Source organism: Cinclus cinclus, chromosome 1, assembly GCF_963662255.1.
Source record: "Cinclus cinclus chromosome 1, bCinCin1.1, whole genome shotgun sequence".
NCBI lineage: Eukaryota > Metazoa > Chordata > Aves > Passeriformes > Cinclidae > Cinclus > Cinclus cinclus.
In genome coordinates, this window is record NC_085046.1 from 31,043,422 (window position 1) to 31,065,217 (window position 21,796).

Here is a 21,796-nt window from a genome sequence, read left to right on the forward strand (position 1 = left end):
CTCCTTTCCTAAGGGACATTTGGGAACTGGAATGTCAATATCAACAATTTTGCATCTGGGAATTACTGCAAAAAATACTGTCCAATGGCCTCTGATTCTTTAGAAACCTGCTTCTCCCTCTCCTTCCAACTCCAGGCTTGCGAGTGCTCCCTTTTGGCATCTGGGACCAGCAGTGGTCAGCAACACTGTCTATTGTTAGTGCACAAGTAACTCCTTTTTCCTTTGACAGGATACCCTTGATCTGCATGCCAGAGAAGGGGAATTTAAAAGCATCCTTTTTCCTCTGTGAAATTTTCACACTTGCATTCCTGGGAGAGTGAAGTTTGGCCCTTGGTGCTGGAATGGAAGGTACCTGATTGGCACCTGAGATCTCCATCTGTGTCACTGTCCTCAGCAATGGTCTGGAGGCCCACAGGAAGGCAAGAAGTGGCCAGGTAACCACACATCAGGTCATTTCCACTCAATCATTTGTTTGTGCTTTGTAAGGGGGACACAGTTCTTTCCCTGTAGCTGGTATGTAAGTATCTGGCACTACATGATGCTGTTGGTGAGTAGGAAAATAAATCAGATCAAAAGGAATGGGGGGTTGTGGGGTTTTTTCTGGCAGTGGATGCTTGAACTTTGTAATATAGGTCAGACCAGATCCACATCAGTAGCTAAGGGGGAAAAAAATGCCCTTCATTACGTTAACAAAAACAGGGGTTTATGTGTGCATGTATGCCAAATTCATTAGGCAGGTAATGAAGCATTTGCACAAATGTAATTACAAACAGCAATTCTGACAGTTCATAACACTGCATTAATAATCACTACAATTAGTTCTGATGATGGAAGCAATTTACAGCACGTCACATGTATAAATAATGGTGCATTTCCTGAATGTGTCATTATTATGTATTAAGGATGCCACCTTGTTGTGACTTTCTCAGTAATGTTCCCCTTGAGTCAAAGTTAAGGATACGAGAGTGATTTTTTTCCTGAGCTACAGCGTATTTCATACTTGTACAGTTTAAATACTGAATTGAGGTCATTTGTGCAAGTTCTGTATGTGGAAATGTGAAATGCCTAAATAAAAGGCAGTAATTATTTGTTAGTGATTGATATAGGATATTATTGAATAGAGCCTCCCGTTGTAGTAATTTAAATAAATTTCAGAGATATTTATAAAGAAAAAAAAGAGTCTAAAATGTCACCCCTTGATGGGATGGTTTTCTCCATATCTCCTAGCTTGTATTTTCTCTGAGAAATTAATTTTATTTTTGTCTTCCTACCCCTGCTAACCTCTATTTAGTTAGTAGGACATCAAGCTGTTTTTCCTTTCTGTGGTACTTGGTGTCATAGTGAAATAATTTCTTAATTTTATTATGATGATTTAATAATGCTTCCCATTTAGAAAACAAGTCTATGAAATCAGCTTATTCCAACCCTTAGTTTCCTTTGCTAATAAATCTTGCTGCTTTAAGCTGTTCTTTTCAAACCACAGTTCATAAGCTGGATAATTCATTTTGCTAATTAATGAGAGGGAGGATTCTGATGGCAGAAAGGTCTGTAAGAGCAAGAATTATTTCTTCTCTCCTCTTGGTAATATTGCTTATTGGCCTTTCTTATTGTACTGCTTAGTGATTCATTACCCTGTGGCTTCATAAGGACTTTTTTAACGTAGAGATTGGAGAGAGGAATAAGGCAATATTTTTTTTTAAATGTGAGTTCCTATGTATATATGCATGTCTGTGACCTTGTACATATATACATACATATATATGTAGATATAAATCAGATGCATATAATCTTCCAATTTATTGTCCTTTGAGAACAACTTCCTGAAGACAATTAAGCATTGACCAGAAAGCATAGACTGGGCGACTTGAGCTAGCCCATCAGCTAGTGGAAATTGCCATCACTCTGTTACAGCTTCCTCCAGCTTATAGCATTTTCCTGAGAATATTTAATCTTGCATCTCAATTTTTCCTGCTACTAAGACAAACTCCAGCACACCAACCTGTAATAGTTAAGGTGTCTTCATATGAAGTACAGTATGCCTGATCCTGCCTCATTGTCCTATTCTTGCCCTCCACTTTCTGATCCCCAAACACATGTTCAAGGAGTTGTCGCTGAATGTTGTTGTGGGGGGAAGTGGATTCTGTCCTCTCCATTATCCACCCACCCAGAAACAGCTCTGTGGGGTTTTTGGGTACAACAGACCAGTTTTGTATAGAGTACAATGGCAATTATGTGAACCTGACAGCCCAAAATATTTCTAATGCAAACTCCGCAGTTTTCTCACACTCACAAAAATGTCCCTTTTATATCACCAGCTTTGATTATCTCGGGATAATCAATGTCCCAGAAGCGTGCAGCTGAATGAGCTTGTACTGCATTAGAATATTGATATACTCTTCCAAAAGACAAAGGAAAAAACAATTTCTTGAGATAAATATATATGAAATTAGAAAAACATTAAATGAGTTTTTGTTGCCACCAAAGAGAAAAGCAGGTTTATTCTGACCGCAAGAATGTTTCATTCTAAATCCAAGTTGCTGGCATTTTTCACAGGGATTCTCTGTCCAGCCTTCTCATCACAAGCATGGAGCACTGCATATTATATTCAAGCGTTTTGGGTTTTTTAAATTCTTTTTTAATTTTCTTTGAACCAGTTTAAAATAAAGATGGATTAGCATTTCACATAATCAAATTGCTGCATACGAGTTTATGTAGCAAGCAGGCTGGAATAGCTGCAGCTATTTTACTTGTTCTGTTCTGTCACATCATGCCATATTTAAAGCCTATAATTAAGTTTTTACTCAAACTGTTGGGAGGCAAATACTGCCCCCAAGGGCTTAAAGGTTCCTGTCTGCAAAGGTTTCATCACAAACTGGCATATTTAGCAAACCAAAGGGGAGCAAAAAGAAGATTCAAATGCTGTGAAGCCAAATAAAAGAGAAAGACAGTGGTTCTTTGAATGAAATGTTTTACCATCCTTAACCACATGCTTTCTCTGTGGCATTATGACTAGAATTCTACAATAAAATTAATGCTTATATGATGTAGCAGTAATGGGATTAATATTAATTCAATTTTTACTGAACTTCTTGAATACCTCCCAATTTCAAATAATGTAGAATTTCAGTAACTAAACGTTCCCTAGTGAGAAGATATAAAAGACTGCAATCAGATACAAGTTTTTTATTTCTTCTTCAAGAAAGGCACAGTAGGTTACCTTCCTGTCACTCATGAGGATTATGTTTTTAAAGATCTGTATGGGAAAATACATGCACTTGTTCATGAAGTTATGTTCTCTCATATTATGTGGTGTTTTGTAAATGTGGTTTTCTCTAAAGTTTTTTTTCTTTTTCTATAAGGGCTAAGGTAGAAAACATAAAGCTTGGATAATGCATTTTACACCATTACTGAATTTTAGTCACAAATTTGCTATTTTTGCTCAGATACATCTCCCTGGATTGAAATAAAAGAAATCTGGTTTTAATGTCATTTGCTGAACAAACCAAACCCATGAATGCAAATGTATAACTGTGAAGCTTTTGGAAAGGAAGTAGCTGGATTTCTTTTATGTCTCTTAACATTTCTTGTTCTGAACAGCTTTGGTTTGTCCTTTAAGCAGCTGACTTGTTTCATTCAGTGATGCATTCTATTCCTCAGGTGGGTAGCACAGGAAGACCTGCATAACCTCCTCAGTGAGATGATGTAATGTGGCCACATCACGGGTGACTGGGACTGCAGGCTCTGCTGGATCTGTCTGCAAGAATTCCTCAGCCTGAAAATCCTGGTGAGGATTTTCATACGTGCCTAAAGCTCTTGAACAGGTACACAGTATGTTTAACCTAAGGGAAAGAGAAGACCACACACTTTCTCATCCAGGTGGCCCCACCTGTGGCAAGGTTATGTGTGGCTGTGGGGGAATAAATTTGTTGATGGTTTATCATGAGCAGGTTTTGGCTGAAAGGGTTTGTGAATTGGCACACTGCTTGTCTACTTTTGCAAGTACCATTAATTTGTAACTTGAATTCAGTGCTTCATAACACTGCTAGTATAGTGAGCTTAATGACATTTCATACACTTAGGTTTCCATTTTCCTAAGAAAACTATTTTTTAAGGTGCTTCTATTTAGAAGGTTTTGGGTAGGCGTGGGAAAGTCTCTCTTATGGAACTGCACTTAACTGATGTAACTGATAGACTCACCAGTTTCATCAGTCTAGAATGGCACGGTCCTCACAATTTATACTTGCTCTTCGTGTGTTTTCTTCCTAAAAAACAAAATGGAAATGTCATACATTTCCTTGCATCTCACTCTTCCTAAAATAGGGAAAATAGCTTGTAAGACTGTTTTTCATTTTCTACTACCCTCTCACACATCTGTTTCTGAAGCTTTACCAGGTTATCACCAGCTGACATACTGAATTATTCAAATTTCATTATTGAGTTTTCATTCTGGACAGAAATGTATGTGGAGCATCCATGACTCCAAAGGGACAGATTGCCAAAGTTGCTTCTAATCAGCAGCAAATGCTACAGGTTTTAAGGCAACAAAAAGAAAATATTTTAACTTTAGTTCTAAGAAGTTTTGCATGGAAACTGCTTTAATCTATTTTCATACACACAGTTATAACAAATGTGGATGTTTATACAGGGGTGAGTGTATATATGTAAACACATGTATAATATAGATGTATAATATATTATTATATGTATGTTTTATATGTATGTATTTATATATATTTTTTTAAACCCTGTATGCTTCTCCCTAGTTACTGAAGAAGCCACTTTAGAGAACTGATTGTACACAATTTGCTAAAAACAGCCAAGAGGTTTTCCAAGCGCCCTTTCCAGACTTGTTATTTTTCATTGTCCAAAGGTAAAAAGCTCATTTATGGGGGGGGGGGGGAAATTATCATGTTATGTGTGAGCAGGCCATTTGTGGAGCCAGGCTAAGCTGGGCAAAGTGCCCCTTTCACCCCTGGTTTCACCCTGGGTTGAAGCCTGCATTTTGGCTGTGAGCGAGAGGAGCGGGCTGGTGTCTCCTTGGTCCCAAAGAATCAGGATTTCATATGTCAAAGAGCCACCCTCAGATGAAGGCAATTGCAAATTACTGCTCCGAAGAAGATGCCCAAGAGTAAGTTGCCATGGTGATGGAAAGGCTAAACACCACTGTACTCCTGACCTCAAAAGAGGCTGATTTCTCCACATGACAGCTGAGGTCATGGGGGCATGGTGGGAAGCTCATCCTGCCAGCTCCAACTCTGCCTCTAGCCTATGGATAAGTAAAGAATTACTGCTTTACTACTTTAGGTAGTCCATTAACCTTCACAAGCCTGAACTTTCATTCAAATAATTGCAAAATAAGTATAGGTGGTGAAACCTGAACAGAATCACTGCTATTTGTATGGCCTTTGGAAAGTTTAGGGACCCAACCCTTAGCGTGGATCCACTGGTATTTAAACAGTGAGGTATCTTTCTTAGCTTCTTGCTGTAATTGGGAAAAGTTAAAGCCCAGAATTACTAGCAAAACCAGAAAATCATTCAGTGACTGGCACCCAAATGAATGTACATAGAATGGTCCTTCATCAGTGGTGGGGCTTCGGATTCACTGGGGAGATTACCTTCTCTTTTTAACTTCTTGCATTATGATGAGTTTTTTTAGCTACAAATTCATTCCACAGGGTCCATTAGAATAACCCACTATTCCCCAGCTTTGATAGACTTCACCTGGGAACAGTTGTAAAGACAGAAGGGCGGCAAGTTCCTGCTCCATACCCCAGTAACCCACAGCCTCCCTCTGTGCACATGACTCCCACAGATGCAGTAAAACGTGATTTAAGTGCCAGCAGAGAGACTGGTAAGTACAGATTGTCTGACAGAATTGATCTTCCACTTGAGGTAAATAACAGGGCTTTTTTCAAAAACCTTAGCACTACTTCAAAGTGGCGTCTTAAGATACAGCTTATTGTGGGTGAGGTTAGTGGTGCAAGTTCAGGCACAGGTAAATGGCTGGTTGCAGAACCAAAATGACTACAGAAATAAGTGCTTACTGGTGTTATTTTGAGCAGTAGCTTGTTGTAGACTGTTCTAAATGCCAGAAGCTGTTAAATGTTATTGTGATTTTGTGGAGTGGACCCTGCATTAGGAAGAAATAGCTTTTGTGAAAAGTACCACTTAGAGCTAGAAATATTTTTCAGCAAAAACAACTTCAAGCCTCTTTTAAATTGCAGACAGCTCTATGACAATAAGTTCAGAGAAATTCTTTGAATTCAGTGAAGTTCTTACAGCACAGGAGATGGGGAAGTCCAGGAAATAAATGTGGCAGCTACCGCTTTTATTCTTACTTTATTTATTATTTTTTATTTTATTTAGGTGGCCAGCCAACTGGCAGTACATCTCACCAAAATCCTGTCTACATAAATCTTGATCTGCTCCAAAGTCCCAAGTCTTACCTTAAAATATCCTGACAGAGTTAGGGTCTTCCTGCTTTATAGGAACAGTGCAGCTCATAGCATTTGCCTCAATATTGAGCTGGTTGAGACCTTAATTTTTTCTCCTGTTAAAATAATCACCACTGTCTATCTCACTGAGGCCAAAGAAGCAGTACAAAAACCCCATGCATGATTCCTACACTTGGAGAGATGGCATAGCAAAATGGCATAAGAATCCTTGCTTGGCTGATGAGGTGATGCAGACTTTCAGTACCTAAAATACACTTGACTCAGTTGTCACAGTCCTTAAAAATAAATGTGAAGCATCCTCATGAAGTAACAAGCAACCCCACAGAAAGTGGAAGTGTCAGGAAATTATGCAAATAGTAACTATGCTGGGAATACTCTGGTAACACTGTTCCATTGTATCAGAACATGCAGCTGTCCTGTCCACAGACTTCAAATAAATTTCTGAAACTTTGTAGATACAGAAGAATGTTTCCTGGTGTCAGCATTAACAATAACATCATTGATTCTTTTCCTACAGTTTGAAGGGGAGCTTGGCACCATGTTCCTTGGCCCCACCAAATCTGGATTATGATGGACACCATAAATACATAGATGAAATTCTTCCATCTGAAAGCCTTGTACTGTATGGACTGCACCCCAATGCTGAGATGGGATTCTTGACAACATCAGATAATATCTTCAAAACTCCTTTGGAAAAGCAACCCATGTATACATGGGAGAGGGATCAGACCATTCTACAGTGTAAGAGGTGAAGTTCTTCATCCAGTGTGTTGTCAGTACTGTTAATGACAGGTGGAATACACATCCTACTGTCATTTCAGCAATAGGCTTAATTTATGATGGGGCAGGGAAAGGCATCAAATTAGAAAAGATCAGATGAGTGTTAATGGTTGTGATAATATACCAGCCTGGCCAAAGTGTAATGCACTAGCAAGGCATTTGAACCAATTTTTTTTTCACATTGAATTTATTGTGGTGTGGGAAACAATGTATGGATCTATCTCACTTTTTTTTTCTTTTATTCCTTTTTTTTATGTATACTTTTATAAGCAAGTGCAGCAATGGTAACTTACTAGAAAAAAGGTGCGGTTGGTTGAATTGTTTGGTTTGGTCTTGACCTCTGTCTGTTGTTCCCATCTCCTGCATGGTAAAACTCCTTAGGGTAGTTTTTCTACACCTTCTCACTTGTGCCAAGCGTAGGAAGCCCCTCTTAGCCTATAGTGCTGACTTTTTCTGCTGCATTCATAGCACAATCTAGCAGTGGTGTGCAGGCTTTCCATGCCAGGAACAGCAGCCCAAGCACAGGCTCTCCCACTGCTTCCCTTCCCAGGCGCTTCATCTGAGCAGGAGCTTTGTGGCTGCTCCAAGACTTCCCCTGCAAGCAGTAGAGGAAGATGAGGTTTTCAGGGACTTTTAGTTTTTGGGTAGTCCAAAGAGGTGAATCCTGGCCAAGAAGGGTGTCTGTCCAGCTCTTTGCCTCAGCACTTCACTACCTGGAGTCTAGCAGAGCAATAGCATTAATACTGATAAACTATCAGATGCTGGGTTAAAGGGACCAACCCTAATACCAGGATAAGCTTTGTCACTTAATATGGAGTTGACTGGGGCATGGTAGTTCTGTTCATAGTCAATATATGTCAGACACACAGATACATACCAAACTCATTCCAGAAAACTTTAAAAGGATGGGTTTTAAGCACGGAACATCACGTGTGCTGTGCTTAAGAGATTGAATGAATAAAGGAGCAAGGAAGGAAAATGTAATCACAAATCTCAGCTAGTTCTGTTTTCAGAGCTTGCCATCTTCTGCACCTTCTTTTCTGAGTGTCGGATAAACTATGTCCAGATGCTCCAAAGCCTAGCATATGATGAGACTGGGCCTTCAGCTCCTTATCCTTACCAGAGTTAAAGTCCCCTGTGACTGCCACTTCAGTTCTGCATTTCTCCATCCCTTTCTTTACTCCCTCCTTTTCCTCTGAACACTGTTTCCTGCCCCCCTCCCCCCCCCCCCCCCCCCAATCACTATCAGATCATGGAGTTTTGCAGGAGGAAATGTGACAACCCTGCATGCAAGTAGCCAAACATTGTTTCATCTCCTGGGGGGAGCTTTTGCTTTTCACACTCAGTTCCCATCCGCTTTAGGGAGTCTGGACTACAACATATGGCATTCATCATTAAAACTGCCAAACCTAGGGCTGAAACAGAGGCTGAGCTGTATTCATGCTGTGATTTAATTCCTGCTCGTTAGTACTATTATGAATTGTTCTTCATTTATGTTCTGTCTCAGTTTCAGAGCAAGCCTGCAGGGAGAGAGTCTCTTTCAGGGGGTGAGACGTGTGTGTGCCTGTGCCTGTGCTGTCTTGGCTAATGGCTGAGACGGCAAGGACTGTGGGTGGTGGAGGGGATGATGGAAGCTATTAGGTACTAGAGAAATACAAACTACTGATCACACTTGACTGAAAATCAAGACAATTCCAGGGTGTATCCGAGTAAGAGCAGTCATCCCAAGTCCAGGGACAATGTGTTAGTAGGCTTCAATGTTACCTGAAAATGTAAAGCTAAATAGAAGCTGCTAAGTGTTAATTGGTTTGCAGTCATTCCTCTCAGTACTTGTAGCCAAGAAGACAGCAGAAGTGATGGGAGGGAGCATCTCTGGTTTTTATCTAAGAAAATGAGATATTTGTACTCTTCTGAAGAAATCAGACTTGAGAGTAGATGAGTCAGAAAGAGTTGACTGCTGGGATTTCTATTGGCTCTGTTGTATATTCCTGGACAGGTTAAGAATGTCCTGGATGATATTCTGGAAATGCTTCCTGAGAAGCTTAACATAGCAGAAATCACGCAGGAAAACTATTGCCTGGAGACCCTATGCTTGTTTGCCTCAAAGAGTAAGGTGATGAACCTTTTGCTTTCAGAGATTCATAGGTCTTTTCAACAGCTGGACCTCCATCTGAAGACAAAATACTTATTTCATGGCTTTGTGTGGCCTTTTTTGGAAATGAAAGAAGAGTCATTCTTTATGTATGCTTTTTCTTTCTCTCCAAAGGGGGAGCTGATGTTTTCTGCTCACATGGAAGTGCTGCAATACACACTGTTCTGTGATGCTGTGCCAGACACATGGACTAAACCAGCATATCCATCTATACACAGTTTTGTCCACTGGTAAGTACCTCACAGTGACAGGGTTTAGCTACTATGTAGAGCTGTTCCAGTGATTTGAGCCCAGCAGCCTTGTTCCATTCATATTTCTTCCAAATTTTGTTCTAATGAAAGTCAGTTTTCCTTTGAAGTGGGTTTTATAGAAATGTCAAGCACTTTGCTAAAGCGAAGGCTCAGTCACCTCCCTTTGTCCCAAGAACTAGGCTTGTGTGCTCAGCATCTTGTGGGATTCCTTTCCCTTAGCCTGCCACCAGTAGTGGTTAGACAGGGATGAAACAGGCATTGTTTTTGGAAATTCTTCTGCTACCTCATAGCAATGTATGCTGCATTATGCCATTATTCAAAGCCTCTGTTAGAATCCCTTATGTTCCTGCTGTGCACTTTGCTCTGGCTTACTGGAAGTTTAAACATTAAGTTTAAATACCAAGGAAGATGGTATCAGACAATTTGCATTTAGGAAGCCATCATCTGTTAGCAAATTCTCAGTTTCTCATGGTGAAGTTCAGGTTTCTCCCCAAGACAGGAGACAGATTTAAAAGGACTGAGCACACTCACATTCTCTGCTGCCAGCAACCCATGCCATGCTGATCACCTTCTACAACTGATTTCAGACATACTTACATGAGGGAAACAACAAATTCCACTGAAACAATCACCATATACTTACATAAGCTTATACTTTCTGCTGGCTTCAGCAATGTACTTTCTCTGTAGACAGAAGGACTCTACACTTGAAATCGGTAGTTTTGTCTAAAAATGCAGTTCACATACAGTTAAGGCAGGAGCTGTTGATATTTCTCTTTTAGGGTTACTGATATTCTCATGAGGTGCTGAGAACTTGACATCTGAACACAGAACCTTGTGTTGCCAGCAGTAGTGAGGCTTTCTGGCTTGTTCCATCTTCATTGCTTTCTGACAGGTCAGCAGTGATGGGTGTAGGGCACCAAGCATATGGTTTCAATGCCAGACATTTTTCTTTTAACTATTGGTGTTAGCTATGTTTGTGATGCTGTTTGGAGAGTTAATCACAGCTTAAATAAAAAGATAAAAATCACCTTATCAGAATAATCCTTTCCTGAAAGCAGAAGGAACAATCCAAACTTGTCTTCAGGCTACTCAGAAGTGTGAAGACAAAGCAGCTAAGGAAATAAAGCTTGAATTTTATAGTTTAAAAATGGTTTAAGAGTGCAAGTTTTTCTACATTGTTATTTAACTAATTCAGTGTGTATCTCATGGTACCATTCTATTTTTTTCTATAAAAGAGTTATGAGGCTAAGGAGAAACAAATCAAGTCTCCCAATTCTTTTTGGGTAGTTGCTGCAACAGTAGGGGATGGAAAACTTTCAGCAGTGACTAAGCAGTACATCTCATTTCTTGTCACAATCACAGCATATTAGCTGAGTTGGTTTTGAGCATGGTGCTAGTTACAGCAAGGTTTGTGGATTCAATCTCCATTGGATCATTCATTTAGGAGTTAAGATGATTCTTGTTGGTCCCTTCCCACTCAGAATACTCTGTGAATTCTGTGAATGTATGTTTACATTTATTCTGAACATCACAGGAGTGCTCAGTAACATTGTAGCTCAAATTCTGCATGGTCACCAATGGCATTGAGCTAAATGCTTCACTTGGCTAGCAGAAAGGTGGCCAGGAGCTCCTCACAGGACACTGGCTGAGCTGCCATCATTCTCTGGAGAAGGGCAGACCCCACACAGTCTCAGACTTGAGCATGATGGCCCAAGAGGTTGACAGTTCTGACATTTAAATTACGGTCTGGACAATGAATTATTGAAAGCACTTTAAAAAAAAAAAAAAAAAAAAAAGCTGTTAATGCACAGCAGGAACAACTGGCCTTTGGGTAAGGTGTGCAGATTTTGCCAATAAGGAGGAATATGACCCAGGCAAGAGAAGGAGCCTGTATATGTGTGCTTCCCATGCAAGGTAAGAAATAAACTTAAATTGCTTGATTTCCTAGCTCAGGGACTCTATTAGGCAATCAAGTTGCATCAAGAGCTGTATTAAAGCGTTGTGATCCTAAGAACAGCACCAAGAAGTTTAGGCACCGTGCTAGATTGCTGGCATTTGTCACTGGGACTTTAAATTTCATACCTACTTGGTGGTCTAATCATTAAATATACTTCCAGCATTTACATAACTGTTAGGTATGTCTGAGCAAGGTCTGCATTGTAGTAAAGCAGCAGCTCTAATCCAACTGAGGTTCAGAAACTTAAAGACTATTCCAGAAACTATAAATTTCACAAAAATGAACTTCTTGAAATTTTTTGCAGCTCTCAGAGGTGCAGAATAGAATTAGTAGTTACCACATGTTGGCAACCTGGATCAAGTAATCTACACAACTGCAATTTGAAAAAAAAACAAAAAACAAAAAACAAAAAAACAAACCCCCCCCCAAAAAAAAAAACAAACAAAAAAACCAACCAACCTAATCCCCACAAAAAAACCACCAAACAACCTACCACCAAAACCAACAAAAATCTTTATCCCGTTTTATTTCTTCTACCTTGACTGAAAGTTGCCAATTCTAAGCAAACAGATACGAAGAATTATGAATGTTTTATTTGCTGGGTCATAATGCCTGTAAAGCTTTTGGGGAGGCATACAAATAAAGGAAGTACTTAGGAACACCTGTATTGTGGGTCCCTTCCAACTCAGAATACTCAGTGATTCTGTGATTAGCATAAGGTATAGAGAGGTAAAATTAGATGGGCAAAGCCTAAGTTTTTCATCTAGATTTTCAAGCAGTTATTGCAGTAGCTGTAACATGGTTGGTTGTAGGCTGTCCTTGAATGTTCACCTTTTGAGCTGCAACCCCTCTTTTAACAACCTTCACATGACAAACATTGTATTTTGTTCTTTTGAATCTTTATTTTCCTCAGACTGAAACATCTAGTTCAGGACAGACAATTCAGACCTGCTGTCAACATGAGATTTGAATTTTAACTGAGAAAAGCTGTCAACAAAGCTCATTAGAGAAAGGTGAGTGACTCCCAGTGGCAATAAGAGAAACACCATCGTTACTCATACTCTTCACAAGACCCAAATCTAACAAAAAGGAAAGCCACTCTTTTGGAAGAGTTACTACTACAGCAGGTAAACCCCAAGGGGAAAGCTGGGGTGGGGGAATGGAGCAGTGGCAAGGATGTTATTTGAATGTTGCTTTTTGAAATAGGAGCATCAACTTTTCAAGGGTTTTTTTTTTTTTTAGACCTCTGTTAGTCCAAGACCATACAGACCATTCCTCTTCTGGAGATAAGGAAAGTATCAAGGAAACTTGTGAGTGCAGTTTGGGCTTGTGTTGTGTTACTTATCTTATCTATCTATCTATCTATCTAGTCCCTGCTTTTAGTAAAAGGGCAGGTTGATGTATCCATTCCTGATGCTATATACTCATCTCTGCATCCATACAAAGAGATGATGCATAGCAGGCCAACAAAATCTAAATCAACCAAACCTAGTCTACACTACATCTATATGTTCAAATGTAGCCCTAGCTATTTATCAACTGACAAAACACAAGTGATTCTGGTCTTGCACTACAGAACATCATGTAAAGCAGGTGCTAGTATTACTGCAGGCACAACACAGGACATCCAGTGGGGCCCATAGCAGAAGCATAGCTCAGGAACTGACTTCAACAATGCCAGACTTTGATTCACTGGAATAGCCTTTAAAAAAAAGGGAAACTAAGAATGTTTATGAGTGTCTAGCTGATAAAAGCAAAAGCAGGAGGACAACTTATGTTTTGACTTTCAAAGTGAAAATCAAGAAGTCAGGTAAATAGGTTCAGACAGGAATAGCTTTCCTCCTGGCAGTTTCATACTAAGCTTTCAAAAAATTTGCTGCTTTCTCAATCTGCCTGATAGGAAAAGGAGATAAGGATTTTTCAGAGTCAGCTGAAGCCAGGAGATTTGTCTCACGAAAACCACAATCTTTAATGCAGCACTTATGTGGTCTTTGTTGCTATTTCCTCATCTGTCACTGTTGTGTTCATGTGTTTCTCCACATAATGATTATTGATCTCCAAGCACCATCATACCTGCTATGGGAAAGTAAATGGGAAACATCAGCATCAGGGTAATCTGAATCACAAAATACTCCTCATTAGACCAGTCTTTATTCTCTCTACATAAAATGAAATGTGTATCTTACACAAATTTTAACATACTTTAACATGCAATACAAATATGTTGCATTTAAACAAGGTTGCTTGAAAGCCTGGTTGTACAAAAGAAAAAATATCTAAGTGTGAGCCATAAGTAAAAAAAAATTACTCCTGAACTCTGATATAGAACAGTCACAACAGCTGGGTAGATGCCTCAGGCAGCAGGTGCACAACACAAAAACTGCTGGTGAGAAGTTTTGTTTGTTTGTTTGTTTTTTAACTGGGATATTTGAAAACTTTTTTATTCAACACTCTTCTACTTTCATGTTTTGGTGAATAATTGCACTTTGGAATAAAATTTTCAAAAACCATTCTTCCACTGGTCGATTGCATCAGCTTTGGCTGAAATATAATGGCATTCAGATGAAAGTACCTTTTCCTTCTTTGCAAGGACAAGTTCTATAAAGTACAGGTGGTGGAACAGGTTCAGAAAGCAGAGCTGGAAAAATGGATCTTTATGGCTGAGCTGGTAGACAAGGGTGTTTTGTTTCTTTGAAGATGGGATGCTTTGAAGGTAGTTGTTAAACACCCTTTCTGCAAACTTGCACAATTATATAAATAAAAATATTGCTCATTTTGACCAAGCTCTCCATCATGTGGCTGTGCAGCTCTATTAAAAATTAACCACTCAAGGTTCAAGAGTGCCATTTCACTTAACATATAGGTCTGTGCATGTAGATTTCTCTACCACAACATTTTCCTGAGCGACCTTTTGCATAAGACCATATCAATCAAAAAGTTCCCAATACAGAAATGAATATGCTATATGCTACAATTCTATTTTATATAAAACATAGTAATAAACCTCTGAAGTAAAACTGTTAACATATTAACCAGTTGCAGGCACCGCTTGAGATAAGTGTTCTCAGCTGTCATCCGCCAGTTGTTTTTGTAAACTAGAAGATATGAGAAAACAGTGTTAGTGCTTTTTAGGAAACTCAGCTTCTCCAAAAATTTCCATTGCTGAAGATGATTAACTTCCAAAACAGCACTTCTATGCACTTCAGCCAACCAACAGAGACTTCAAAATAGGCAGAAGTCTCCCAGTTTTTAAATCAAATTAGTTGTTTACACAGACAAATATACCTCACTTGAAAGAAGCCGATTTCAGGCAAGGAAAAAAATCTGAAATCCAAGAAACTTCTTTTACAGGATTTGCCCCGGGGCACAAGAAGTCAAATGTTACTTAAAGGGCTGTAAGAGTTTAAAAAGGAATGACCAGAGTGCTGAACTCTCACCTTTCCAGGTACTCCTTGACATTATTGTAGCCATAGAACTTGGCCAGGTGGATGAGCATGCCGGTGGCACAGCGCCCGTCCCGCCGGCGGCAGTAGCTGCAGTTGCACACCCCGCGACAGGGAGGACAGATCCAGGCCTGCAGGGGCATGAATGTGGAAGGGGGGGTTAAAGCAACTTATGAAAAATATTACATTTGCCTTCCTGTTGCTCAGAGACACACGAGTATGGCTTCCCCGCCATGTGATTGTTCAGGGCAAGGTTTTACAAGCCTCTATCAGCCAGCCAGCCAACCTTATTAACGTTTTCAAAATTCTGCAGGATTAGAGGAATTATTCAGTGCTTGAATACTTCTTACTCTGAAGCCTCAGGTTTTCTGATGTGCTCAGTATTTTCCAACAGACTGAAGTCATCTGTAATGCCTAACATTCATTCCATGCTAGGCTGACAGTAGTCAACTCCCTAGAAGGAGATGGGTTCCCGCTGTAACAAGCTCCTTTGCCTCTCTCTGCCTGCTGGTACAGGACAATTCCCGGGACTGAATTAACCAGCTAGTACATGAAGTCAGGCATCTCCAAACTGCTCAGCGACTGGACATAAAAGCACATGTGCTAATAGAGCAGCCACTGCCACGCTGGGCCAGCACATCAGAGCTACTAGTACTATTCATTACACTTTCATTCCAGGTTCAAGAATGATACTTACTGGATCAAGCAGAGCTGACTTCACATCTTCACCGTATCGATTTCGAAGACATGGTCCACAGAACTGCCCCCTAACCCCTCCACAGCCCTGGTTGCGACAGATTGTCTTTGTATCAGTTGTCTTCTGTCGGCACTGGTGGCAAGTACTACCCTAAAGGTGGAATGAAGAAACATTTGTATGCAGGACATCTTTCTTAAATACCCACTGATGAGCTTTCCTAATAATAATAAGCACAAACCTCAAACAGAGGTCAATTTAAACAATGAAGAGCAAGTTCTTTTACTATGATAAATCATATAACAATGCTAGGAATTTTACAGAGACAGTGCCAAGTTTCAGTTGCATTGGAGGTCTCAAATTACATGAACCTCATAATCACAGTTCTGGTCCTTTCTTCTCTCTAGGAAAAACCTAAAACTATTGAGAAAATGATCTTGTGGCTCATCCCTGCCAACACCATGAAGCATGACATAGGTGGTAAGATGATCTTTATCATAATAATAGCCAAATCCAGTGAAAGCAAGGAAGGAAGAGTTCTATTAAGAACACTGGACACTACACAACCTGTACAGAAATGTCATTTGCAGGTGTACAAACAACAGCAGGGATCACCATTATTTAATGGTACAACACAACATTTTTATTAGAGACAAAAAGAATGCCAACTCTTACCAGTGGCAAGTAATAGCTACAGCAAACTTAATAGCTCTGTGGCACAAAACACTCTTTAGGGGCAGAATGCCAGTGGAGCCAGTATCAACCACCACAGCCAAGCCCAGAGAAGTCTGGCAAAGCTTCCAACACTGTACTTGTGTGACATAATAATGAGCTGAACACCCCAGAGCCTCAAGAAAGGACACCTTTTAGCAAACACCACTGAAATAGTGAGAGACTTTTCATTTCAAGCACACAGACACACAGAATAATATGGCAACCACTTACTAGAACTTTGTCATAGATTTTGTCTCTAACAGTGATTGCAATGTTGTCCAAGTCCTCCTCAGTTATGTCTTCTACTGGACGATGAGACGAATACTTAGATGATCTCCTTCTTTTGCGTACTCCACAATCCCCCTGCTAAACAAACTCATCTCAATACCTTTTGTCTGATGTCATGAAGCCTCTGTCACCACACTTGGTGACAAATTCCTTCATTTACAATGAGTATGCAGTCCACAGCTGGCAAACTACAGGCTCATGCACCACCATAAGAACAGGGAACAGCTTCCAAATCCTCCCTGCCTCTTTCTCTCCCTCTCCTCCATAATCTTTTCTCTACTACACCTTTTACTCGTTTAGTTCCTTTCCATCATTGCTGCTTCTACTGGCACAAATCCCTGACATATTTTACTGCTAACTTTTCTCTGCATTTCCTGTCCTACTCCACTGTAACTCTTCATACTCCATTTCTTCCCTCTCAAAACTAAGAACTGTGATCATCTGCCTTCCCATACTTTCCTCCTTCAATTTCCTTGTATGTTCTCTAGTTGCTTCCTCTAAAGACAATCTCTAATGTCCTGCAAAAAAAACCTCTACTGAAGTTTTAGGTTAGCCCTGCCATACCCAGCCCTTTCTTATAAACCTGTTATTTGGAAGAAAGTACTCTACTCATGATTAAGTGTTTTTTTTTTTTTCCTTCTAAATATCATTCTCTTTGACCCCTATTAATGAATAAATCTCATCAAATTCTTAGCCTTCCCCATACCTGTCTCTGAAGACCTCATTTGTCCTTCACTCTAGATCAGTTCTGTTCTGTCCAAAACAGTCATTTACAGGCCCAGGTTCTCATCTGGTGCTACTACTCTTCTTCTAATAGCTAAGTTCCCTCTATAATGCTTTAACCATGCCCAGCACTTGTTCCTACAAGCAGAACTGGGATCCAGCCCGTAAGGATTCAAACTTAAAAGGTCTTCCTCATATGGGCTATATAGAAAATATAAGCAAGACCATCATAAGCTAGAGGAGGTAAAAACCAGATTTTTAAAAATTGCAAAGAGTAAAACCTGCAACTTTTCAATTACTAGCCTGTACATCAGCAGTTTGCTGGTGCAGATTCCCTTAATTCATTCTCAGTTCAGCCATACAATTCACATCTTCCCTCTGCTATTTCCAGAGAAGTATTTTTGCCTTTTTTTTTTTTTCCTGATTCGGGTAACAGAGAAGATTTGCTTTGCCACCTCCACCACCCTACTGCCTTGCCACTCCAAGGCCTTGTACATTATGGGCTCTAGTAATTTTCAGGTGAAGAGTTATTAGCAGACCATAAGTTAACTGCCTTGTTATGCCTGAATAACACTGGTCACAAATAGAACCCACTTAACAGGTGAAAGATGAGACAGAAAGGTCTGGAGGAGATAACTTATGTAGCTAATCCCAACCAAAGATTAACTTTGCGTAGGATGTGACATCTGGTCCAAGTGCTGGCCAACAATTTAAATGTCTCCTAGTTCCTGACTGCTGGGGATATCAAAATTTTGCAAATACCACACTGAGTCTCTTCAAGAGGTTTTGTTGTCTGCAGCTACGGATGTGTTCTGCGAATTTGACAGCCGACATAGTAAATTTTTCCAAGGCAAATTTTTCTGGTGGACGAGCATTTCTGGTTGGGTTCATCCGACGTGTTATCTGGCCTTCAGAAAATGTCCTCCTTGGGGTTTTCTTCTGTTTCTACAAAGAGAAGAAAACTCCAGTAAATGTCTTTTCAGTTATGTTTGTAGTGTTAAACACTAGAAAAAACCTGAAAATGTCTGTACCACAATTGTACTATCATGAATTGATCTACTGTCCTCCAACTCCTTATTGGTTAAGCCAAACCCCACCAAATATACTCGTACACATTATACCTTTTTGCTCCTTTTAAAACATCATACCTTCATGTCAAATTCCATTGCAATTAACATCACAGAACTCTACCTAAGACATAGCCCTTCAAGTTTCCTCAAATCTTTTCAGTTTATAATATACATGGAAAAATGCTACTCTACAGAGAAAGAAGGGCTGACACTTCTCTGCTTAAAGCTGAGAAAAGTCAATTGAAATAACTACTGTGTCATTTCTGTTTGTGTTGAATGGTTCAACTTCATGAGCACAGCTCTACTGGGAAGCATGGATTTTATAAGAAAATCCTACAAGAAGGAAATTAACAGGATCTGAACCCAAAGGAAAGCAACTACTCTTCCTTCTTTCCACATACAAGACATTTGTCTAAGATCTCAACTGTACTTCTGTAGCAAAAATGATAAAGCAGCATCTCATCTTGGTCTTTCTATTTCTTCGTAAATTATTTTATAAAATTCCATTTCCTCACATAATCTCTGGCACTTCCTGACCAATAGCAAATCTACACAAATGAAGTGACCAAACCCAAAAGAAACCAGAACAAACTTGCTGTAAGTTTCTGGTGAAACACATTAATCCTAAGTCTAACAAAAATTACTGTCACCACCAACTAGTAGTGGGAACTTACTGAAGGAGTCGAGCTGGGCGTTTTCACTGGGAAGAGGTCCGGTATGGAATTCAGTTCTGCCAGCAGCTGGGCAAGCTGGAATCAAGTGAAGTCGCATTGAAAACCCACTGCAACTTGCAAAAAAAGCAACACCACCTACCATCCTTTCTTCATGTGCACTTCAAATTATAGCTAAACATGTGCAAGGAACCTTAATGGAAGCACTTAAATAAAATGGGGCTCATAAAAGGGGTTCATTTACTCTGCCATGAGGAAAAACTCGGCCAACAATACTAACTAGCCAGATTTATATAGTATCTTGTGAAAACAGCACCAAAGGAGTGCATTACACTATGGTAATGATTAATAATGAGAAATTAAGTTCATAAGATAGGAGGGAGAAAAGAAAGACAGGGTGCCAGAAGACAGTAAGACATTCCCAGTAAGCTTCTACTGACTGCAGATACATCTGTGCTCTTTGCCAGGGAGCTCAATGTCCCCCTTAAGCAGTGTAGACACTGGGTACACACTCATTATAAAGAGAGTAATTAAGCTCCACTGGCAGTTCCCCCAGTGCATGCATGGTCTGATCATGTACAGCATCAGAAGTACTTCAGCAGGATGATGATTTCCTGCATCGTGTACAAGATGTCTTGGAGGTACATTTTCACAGACGTAGTGGCTGATAGGTACAAAAAAACCCACTGACCTGTTCTGGAATTCCAGAAGAATGAAGTTAACTTCTGAAAAGCCAGTGGTAGTGGGGATGAGCCAAGCTGCTAGCTCTCTGAGATTGCCACAGCCATCAAGAGATTAAAAGCTGAATACAGTATTTCTGAGTACATACTTCAGTGTGGCATCTATTAAGAGCTATTTAAAGCCATTACAGTACTGCTCCTAGGATGCCAGTGAATTTCACAGTGGTTGAACTGCAAGGAAGAGTGGAAGGTGAGAAGGACCAAGGAGAAGCAAGACCAACACAACAGCAGTGGAGTCACACGACAGATTAGAAATGCGGGTACAAAGCTGAAGCAAGTTTTTACAGAGGAGCTTCAGGCCTACACCAAGAGGGATTGCTTGATCCCCTAGACTGCTTGGAAGCTGCAACGTTCCCTGGAATACAGTAAAACTGAAGGAGCTACTAAAGACTGAACATCAGTTTGGATTACATAGCACCATGATAATTAAAGAGATGGTGGCATGTTGGATAATAGAGGAAGAAACATTAGGAAATGATCAGTTGCCCTTTTCCACACCTACACACACATAGACACATGTTCAGCTGTTATATACTAAAACATTACTGTAAAAATCACATTGCACACAACTGAAAAATTACATTTATCATCCTCAGCAGTTTTTAGCTGGCTTTCCAATCAGTAACTGCAGCTGATCTGTCACACACAAACAAAAAGTAGAAACATTATTGTGCAAACACCATAAACCACCTGAAAGGACCGGCTGGTTTTCTGACATGTTCTGAAGGTTGCAAAACTTGGTCATTTGTAACTTTATTCACATACACATTAAAAATTTTTAGTTCTACTCTGGTTTTAAACTTGACCTGGGTACTTGAAGTTTTTTTAAGGGTAAATGTCTGAGTGTTGAGTGTTTTCTAGGGTTTTCCTAGGCAAAAAAAAAATTCTACCTGGGAAAAACGCTACAATAAGATTTTTCCAAAGTTCCAGCACAGCAACAGCAGGGACCCTAAAATTCAAGTATGCTGAAGCTAAGTAATGGGATGTAAATGTCAGAGAACAAAACACTGCTCTAAAGTCTTACCATGGCTTTATTTTCTTTAATATTTATGGCTCTCTTAAGCAGTGCACTGGAACTTTCCTCCTGTGTTTCTTTACTGTCTTCTTCAGACTCTGAAGCAGAGCCGTCTACTTTGTCCGAACGCTTGAGGCTTATTTCTTTTGAAACAGGTGTGAGGGATTCACTGTCCTTTGGAGGTAAATCAGACAAAGCCTGTTCAGGCACTTTTTTCTCAGATGACTTCCTGGTGGGAAACTGTAAAGCAACACGAAGGCCAAAGCTTCCTCTCTTGGGGGAAACCTTCTTCTTCACCTCTTCTTCCTCCTCTTTCTCATTGTCCAGCATCTTATCACATTCTTCATCACTCAAGTCTGTCTTCACCATCTAGAGGCAGGAAAAATCCCATGTTACATTATTGGCTCTGACATAAGAGAGGTAATTTTTAAATCACTAGTTCTAGACAGCGGTCTTTCCACCCAAAGGCACCACCATAAATTCACCTTAATTTACATCTTTTTGCAAGTTCTGCCTGTTCAAAGATCAAAAACCTCCACATATTAGTATTGTCTGGGATACAGACATGGCTGTTTCCAGAAGAACAATCTTGTCCAGTACAATCTACAAGCAGTGGAAGTAGTTCTTATTTCTAATATGTGATGCTCCATTAAATAAAGCATTCTTTCTCTTTCAAGACAACACCTTTCAATTCAGCATTAAAAAAGAGCATCACAGTATATCAAAAATTCCTACAAGAACAGGAGGTTTACACAGAAGAGACAGAAAAAAACAGAAGTCAACATATACATTCACACGTAGGTGTGACTGCCTTTACCAGAACTTCTTTCTTGTTCACAT

The 21,796-nt window shown here is 39.8% G+C and overlaps 1 protein-coding gene across 1 annotated transcript; it reads right to left on the reverse strand.

Annotated features, from left to right (window-relative positions):
- Nucleotides 1-14,465: 14,465 nt before the first annotated feature.
- CDCA7L (cell division cycle associated 7 like) lies at nucleotides 14,466-21,325 on the reverse strand. The gene is made up of 7 exons (XM_062508231.1): nucleotides 20,966-21,325; nucleotides 19,205-19,279; nucleotides 18,223-18,405; nucleotides 16,681-16,815; nucleotides 15,739-15,888; nucleotides 15,036-15,172; nucleotides 14,466-14,693 (listed from the first exon to the last, which is right to left on the reverse strand). Exons 1-7 carry the CDS (start codon nucleotides 21,323-21,325, stop codon nucleotides 14,663-14,665), a joined length of 1,071 nt encoding a protein of 356 aa, XP_062364215.1. The 3' UTR covers nucleotides 14,466-14,662.
- Nucleotides 21,326-21,796: the final 471 nt, after the last annotated feature.

Excerpts from the sequence above, each read along its gene's own strand:
- CDCA7L (XM_062508231.1), bottom strand. The coding sequence starts at position 21,325 with ATGGTGAAGACAGACTTGAGTGATGAAGAATGTGATAAGATGCTGGAC. Across the intron at positions 16,816-18,222 it reads TCTTGAAGAGACTCAGTGTG|CAGGGGGATTGTGGAGTACG; the intron begins GTATTTGCAAAA and ends GAGTTTGTTTAG. Across the intron at positions 14,694-15,035 it reads GTCAAGGAGTACCTGGAAAG|TTTACAAAAACAACTGGCGG; the intron begins GTGAGAGTTCAG and ends CATATCTTCTAG.